The 7,693-nt window shown below is 40.3% G+C and overlaps 1 protein-coding gene across 2 annotated transcripts in view; it reads right to left on the reverse strand.

Annotated features, from left to right (window-relative positions):
- Positions 1-7,383, reverse strand: part of LOC106868531 (interleukin 17-like protein) — a 64,565-nt gene extending 57,182 nt beyond the window's left edge. For both annotated transcript variants that reach the window (XM_052965869.1, XM_014913834.2), the window contains exon 1: positions 7,309-7,383. In XM_052965869.1, the coding sequence (XP_052821829.1) occupies positions 7,309-7,362 (54 nt within the window). In that variant the 5' untranslated portion in view covers positions 7,363-7,383. The remainder of the gene's footprint in view (positions 1-7,308) is intronic.
- Positions 7,384-7,693: the final 310 nt, after the last annotated feature.

Here is a 7,693-nt window from a genome sequence, read left to right on the forward strand (position 1 = left end):
ATATATATATATATATATATATATATATGATAGGATTCTTTCAGTTCCTATCTACCAAATCCACTCACAAGGCTTTGGTCGGCTCGAGGCTATCGTAGAAGACACTTGCCCAAGGTACCACGCAGTGGGACTGAACGCGGAACCATGTGGTTTTAAGTAAGCTATTTATTCCATTTTATTTGCCGTAAAGGCAGTATACAGAGTAGTTGCGAGCTAAACAAACACGTTAATGAACGAAAACGACATGATAAAATGAATAGACGAGAGACGTAATCCAACGCCCACCGATTGGATTTTTCTCAAAAACATACTTTCTTTTTAGAAGATCAATATGCTGTTTCAAACCTCTTAGAAAACGGAGGCACTAAACTTCTTACTTAACATGTTTTTTTTAAAGGAAAAAAAAACATACAATTGAGGTTTTAAACCACTACAAATATACAATGCATTTAAATTAAATAGGATGAGGTTTCAAAGCCTCTTACTATTTGACACTAACGAGGTTTTATCACCTCTTACTCATCAATATATCCATCATTATCTTCAACGTCGCTTGTGATCCCATACCCCGTTATTTTCCGTGCCTCATTCAAGTACGAGACATATGTCATGTTAGGGTCACCCGGACGTATGCGACATTCCACTTTAAGTTTTTTCAGCTTTCCCAACACGGACAACGCTATGACCTCCACAGCTATCTGCGGAGGCTATTCGGGGTCCCATGTGCAGGCCATATCTATTGTCTCTTTGTATTACGCCACTATTTTTCCACCTCGCCGTCCTTGTAGAAGAAGACAAGTAATCCTTCGTCTTTAAGAGTGGGAGTCGTTTCTTCCACCATCGGTGGCACAATTCCCACCGACCAAGGCTGTTCTCCCGTCGGTGGCGCAACTTCCACCAACGGACCTTCGTTATATGCAGACAGCACATCATCATCCACCTGCAATGATCCGTTGTTCTTTCTTTTTATCCTTTTCTTCCTGACTTCGGGAGAGTGGAGCTCTTCCGCTTTGTCCGGAATCTCTCCCCCACCTCCCGAAGCCATAGGGTCCTTCAACGGGCAACCATTGTTGCCCGCTTTCTTCAGCCTCCTCTCTCTTTGTCCGGGTAGGGGAGGTGGCTTCCGGTAACCGTTCCAGGAGCTTACCATGGTCCTGGGGGCAATTTTTCATGTGGCCTCGCTTCAGGCATGAGTGACACTTGAGGGGACGTCATTCAAGTCTCACTGGATACCTGCCGCCAGCCATTTAAAGAAAAATCTGGAAAAACCAGATCTGTTGCAGCCGATGGGGTCCACAGGGTCAAAATCGCTTTTGACTCTACCCAATCGACCGTCGGCAATAACCTTACGTTTAAGAGCCTGGGCACGCTATCTACTATCCCGTCGGATGGTATCTTCAATCCAACCCGCCTCGGTGCTTGGGGGTAACCCGCATACCCAGGCTCTTATTAATTTCCTCCCGCAATACGACGGGATGAACAGAATCTCATTGCCGTCTAAGCGCTGGCTCGCAAAATTGCGAGCCTCTTCCGGGGTGTCCAACAGCAATCACACCGTTGCATGCTTGACACCGCGGGACATGTATTTCACGGAGGAGAAATAGTCTTTCAGTTCTTCCTCTATAGTTAGTTTTGAGAAGTTCAAAAACAGTTCACACAGACAGTGTACCAAAAATTAATACCGAATAAAAATAGAAGGAAAGCAAAATAAAAGAGAAAGAAAGAATAAAAACTGAAATTAAAATAATGAGAAAAAGAAGGAACCTAAATTTAGAAAGAAATTAAAGATAGAAGTGAAAGATAAAAAGAAAACTAGTACACAAATAGAACAGACAGGGAATCTTTGGTACCGTATAATACTCCAACCAGGTAAATCCAGTAGTCAGGGTTCTTCTCGATTGTACTTCAGTTAGGTAAACTCCACAGGGTACACTCCACAGGATACAACAACATTTTGTGGCGAAATACGTCCAAAAGAATGTACAGGTTATTTGGCAAAAAAAAAAAAACGCCACAGAATTTTACCCCAAAAAAACGTTTTCACAAAAAAATTCCCAGTCCAACGTAATAGCGACGAGAACATGCCCACCAAAAACGACGTTAGAGAAACACAATATCTTTGTTTGCTAAAGTGAGCAACAATTTAAACAAGCAGACAAAATTGCCCCAGAGCTAGGCAGAAATTTACTGAAAAAATTCCCACCCAGCTCGAAGAACAAAAACAACCTACCATGACGATTTCGTTTTTTTTTTTTTTTCAATTGACGGAGCCAAAAGCTCGCGTCCTCTCTTTCACTCTTTCTCTCTCTCTCTCTCTCTCTCTCTCTCTGGAAGCAACAGACCAACTAGCGACGCATGCGCCAAAGTAAGCAAACTACTTTATTTCATTTTATTGTCTATGAAAGCCGTACATAGAGGGTGTAACTGTGGGTTGGACAAGGACATGATGATAATGGAATGAAAGAAATGGTTGGTGAGAGAAGCAACGTACCTCCGCTTTATTCGGAGGATCTTCCTTCCCTCCTGCAGCTTTAGGACCCTTCCTTGGGCAACCATTGTTGCACAACTTGTTTCTTTTTCTTTACTTTCTTCGAGGAGGTTTCCACTTCCTCGACTGCCTCCATATCTTCCTTCAATGAGGGAGCGGGGCCACTACTTCTATTAACTGCTCCAGGGCCCTACCTTGGTCCTGGGGACAGTTTTTTTTAATTTGGCCTTGTTCCAAGAACAGGTGACTGTTGGGGAGGAGGCGTCCCTCAAGAATCACTGGATACCTAGAACCGGCCATTCTCAAAAAATCTGGGAATACCAGATTCTTGGCTGATTGGGTCCACAGGGTCAAAACCGCTTCTGACCCCCCACCCGATCAGCCACAGGTAGAATTTTAACATTGAGTAGCTTGGCTACACTGCCAACCAGATCCCGGTGGATGGTGTCGTCTATCTACTTAGGTTCTATTTCGAGTGGCAGTCCACGGACCCAATCTCTTGTTAATTTCTTCCCACAGTATGTGAGAAGAAACAGAATCTTTTGCCCTTCTCAGGGCTGGCTCGCAAACTTGCGAGCGACCTCAGAGCTGTCAAACAGCAATCACACCGTTGCGTACTTAACACCCCTGGCAATAAACTTAATGGTTGGCAGATATTCTGCCAAATCTTTTTCAATTTCAACTTTGGGAAAGACCGTAATGGTGTCGAGTGACTTAGAATAAGTCCTCAACACAACCGTTCTCTCATTTAAGTCTTTTAACCACTGCTTGGGTGGGACAATCTCCCATTCCAACGCAGTGTTACCTTCTTTGCCAGACAAAGGTCCAATAAATAGTTCACAACAAAAAGTCTAAATAAAGTCCAAGAAAAAAAAAGAGCAGAAAGACGGATCAGAGAACAAGAAAGAAGGAAGACCGTTCAAGTCACGGCAACATACAATTCCGGCCAACCGATAATCCTGGTCAACAGGTATTCCAAAAAAATGTACTCCAAAAAGGTACTCCAAAAAGTTACTCCAGAGTCACAGCAGCAGGAACACAAAAAAATCCTCCACAAATTGGTAGAATTTTCCAAAATTTCAAAACTTTTCGGAGGCGAGATACGCCCCCAAATTAACAATTATCACAACTGAGTCACTTAGAGCGACTACAGGCAGACAGATGTTCGGGACCCAGTGAGGATTTCTTATTTGAAAAACGAAAAACAATATCAAGCAACAAAACCCCACTAAATCCCCCCCACCCCCACCCAGGCAAAAAAAAAAACAGATGCCTACCTTACAGTCGCACCTTCAAAAGTTCTTCACTTAAGACGGCTGCGAAAGACGTCTTGACAGCGTTCAATGTGGAAGCAACCAACTCATGCATGCGCAGCAAGCAAGCTACTTACCACACAGCCACTCCTGCGCCTATTATTTCTTTACTTTATTAAATAGATTTCGAAAGTTTGTATGCAAGTCAGGTATCACCATATGACATTTCATTGAAAGCATGTATCAAAACCGAAAGCAGTTGCTGTAAACTGCTTTTGCGCTTCTCTTTCCTTGCCTTACAATTTATTTGTTGACATAGAAATAACGATGTTTTGTTTGCCATCTAGGATTATACTTTTAGCGCTTGTGGATCAAACAACTAAATAACAAAATAAAACAGCACTCTTATATACACTTATAAGTACATATTTATTTCCGTAGAACGATGCTTTGTTTACAATCTGGGATCATGAATTTAGCGTCAGTGGTTCAGACAATTAAACGGCAATGACATAAAACTGTAGCTTTATATGTACTTATAAGTACATATTTATTTTCGTATATGTCACGTATTGTAAACACGTTACACAGAAATCATCGAAAAAGGTTGCCGTCATGTTGTAAAATCATTCTAATGTGAAAGAATAAAGAGTATTATGTCAAGCTAACTCTATTAGAAAGTTGGCAAGTAACTATTTACATTACGATATCGTATCGCTTTCTTTCTTTCTTTCTTTCTTCGTTTATTTCTTTCATTTTCGCTCTCTCTCTCTCTGGAGATTATATGCGTGCGCGCTTGTATGCATAATACGTACATGCATACATACGTATGTATGTAAGTACGTACATACATACATGCATACATGCATACACACATACTTACAGACATACATGCATACATACATACATACATACATACATACATACATACATACATTCATACATACATACATATTGCCAACTGATCACCCTCTAGCAGGAATTAAAAGGTGTCAATGAAAAAATTCGACATCAGAAGAGAATAACCAAGAGAGAAACAATAAACAAAAAAGTTAACCGGAGCAGGCAGCAGTGTAGAGAGACATGAAAGTAAAAGCATTGAACATCAAAGAAGCTACTTCACGAGAAAGACATAAACTCCTTCTCGAGAAAATTCTGGAGCGAAGAGATGGAGTTTAACCGAGATACTCTGTGGTTGGAAGAAATTCGAAGACGTTTTTTCCCTTGCATAACATCCAAGCATTGATAGTGATACCCTTGTAATTGTTATCCAGAAACTTCAGGATGGAAAAGCAGCTAGAAGAGACTTGATTGTTAGGTACTCCTACAAGAAGCTAACCTTCTACCGACTGTATTTTAGCAACCTGTACCAGCAAGCTGTCAATGGGAATAGCAGAATACCAGACTGACTAGCCTTGGTAGAGACAAAACTGATACCAAATGACAGACCCACACCCACATGGCAAAAGTCTAATTGCATGCCAGAACTTAATGCATAGCATATATACAGCATGTTTAAACATCTTCCTCCAAGACAGTTGTGAAGATAATAACGTCATCAGAGCAGAATAAGCAGCTGGGAACAAGCGAAACGGGCTGATTACTACCTAGCTCAGATACCAGGAAACCCCAAAATGGCTGAAGTTCAAAAAATAGTGCACATGGGAACTGCCCAAATCCTACGTAAAATACTGTCTATGTGATCTCAAATTTTAAAACAAACACATAATTTTCTTATGGTTTCTTAAACATTTTCTAGAACAACACTATGTTCAAATCGAAATATATGGTACCCTAGGCATGACACCTACATGAACTTCTAACTTGTTGTCTCTTGAGGTATCTGGGTGAGACTTGGATCCAACTTATACAAATGCAAAGCAAAAGTCAAACATAAAATAATAATAATAATAATAATAATAATAATAATAATAATAATAATAATAATAATGATATATCTGTATATATATGAATTATGTGAGGGTACATCGTCATTCCTTCATTCAGCTGAAACGGAAGCACACTCTAAAATATTTGGGAAATAATACGTTTTATGGGAGTTAATTGTTATGTCTGGTCATAGAGTAACCATAGATCTCGCAACAATTGAGTGCTTAGACGTGTAGGCGACAACGTAGACACAAACAACCAAAAGTGTACAACATCTCTACAACTGGAGGAAAAACTAAGTCACGGTCAGTTAGAATTGTAAACAAAAACCCTTACCTCAATGGAGTACAAGATGACAATCGCCACCAGCTTCACTACTGTAAACTTTTTAGAAATAAAGTAAGACCTGGGCTTCTGTTCATCCAGACCCTATTGCACACCAAAGGAGAGGTTTACCTATATCACACAGCATCCAGTTATCAACTATCGTGTTTAGGAACCTAGTGAAGGAATCAGTAAGATTGCAGATCTGTTCAAAACTCAAGAGGTTTTCGAAGAAACAGCCACTTATTACAGCGAGGCACAGGCATCCAGTTTAAAGAATCCATCTCCTATATACCGGACCCAAGCACTCGCAATTGGAAGCATCACAGTAATGTCGTTTGGATTGCTCCACTCTTTTCTCTCAACGTTAAAACTTCCGTAGTAAGAATTTTCCTTAGATTGGTGGATAAGTACTTTACAGTCACACATATACAGATGAATAGCGATTATTATAAAGCACAACTCAGTTGTGGGCCCTACATTAAGAAGAATTTCATAAGCAGCGGCAGCATCATCATCTACGATATACATAAATTGCGTAGTAGAGAGTCGATGCGAAGCCGAGGTGTCGTGTTTGGGGCTGGGCTAGTGGCCGGCACTAGCTGCCAGTGTAACAACCTAAGTAGCAACGAGAGTTACGCTGACAACAGCAGCAATGACAACAATGGTTGCGGCTACGGTGATGGCGGTTGCAGCGCATCAAGTAGGGGAAACAACAATATCAACAGTTATTACAACAACAACACCAGCATTGCAGCTGTAAATGACTGCTACACCAGTAGAAAAGAAGCCACCGAGATCATCCCTAGGAATATCAGCGCCGGCACTATCTCCATTGATAATACCGACTTCAGGCACAGAGTTAAAGAAAGAAACATTAGCGGAGGTAGCATATCCAATGCACAGACAAGAAAATATTAGGTTGAAATGACCCCTCATTTAAGCAACATCTGAAGAACCATAGGTCCACTGTTATTTTAGCGGAAAGGTGCAACGTCACGCCCCTGACCAGCCAAGAACGCCACTTAAAACATGAAAGAACCACACAGATAGGTAAATAGACGCCCCTTGAACAGCTGGGCCCTGACATAAATGGGAACAAAGAAGACAGCAATACCTAAAACTTCGGTTGTCTCGGGAAATTTCTTCAAGTGTGAATATAGTACATACTAAAATCTATTTGTGTACATAATCCCATTCTTCAAGTATAATAAGAAAATATTTATGTTACGAAATCTCTATTTTTATAATCAGAAGTATTGTTTCAATTGCCTTTGCCTAACTAATTTCAGAATTATTAAAATTAATGTCCAACAATAGCAATTCACTGTTTGATGAAATAAAAATACCTACCTTTCCTGATCCGTATTTGTCTTGGATGAACTGTTCTGTACATTTCTGACTCATCTGTCGGCAATTATTATGAAATGTAACGGTACGATGCACGTAAATTTACAAGCTGATAAATAAATACGACAAAGACATATATCATACGATTGCCGACCGATTTCTATTGTATATCACCTGATTTTTTATTAATCGTCTGTTCTTCAGTATCCTTGACCTCTGCCTGTCTTTGCATTTATATGCATCCGTAGATACATATTTTTTTTTTTACACCAAACGCTGTTGTAAGTGTTTGTGCACGAATGCATGTATGCATGTCGTTCTCTCTTTCCCTCTCTCACTCTCTCTATAACATTCTCTGTGCATATATATATATATATATATATATATA

This window comes from Octopus bimaculoides, chromosome 1, assembly GCF_001194135.2.
Source record: "Octopus bimaculoides isolate UCB-OBI-ISO-001 chromosome 1, ASM119413v2, whole genome shotgun sequence".
Lineage (NCBI taxonomy): Eukaryota > Metazoa > Mollusca > Cephalopoda > Octopoda > Octopodidae > Octopus > Octopus bimaculoides.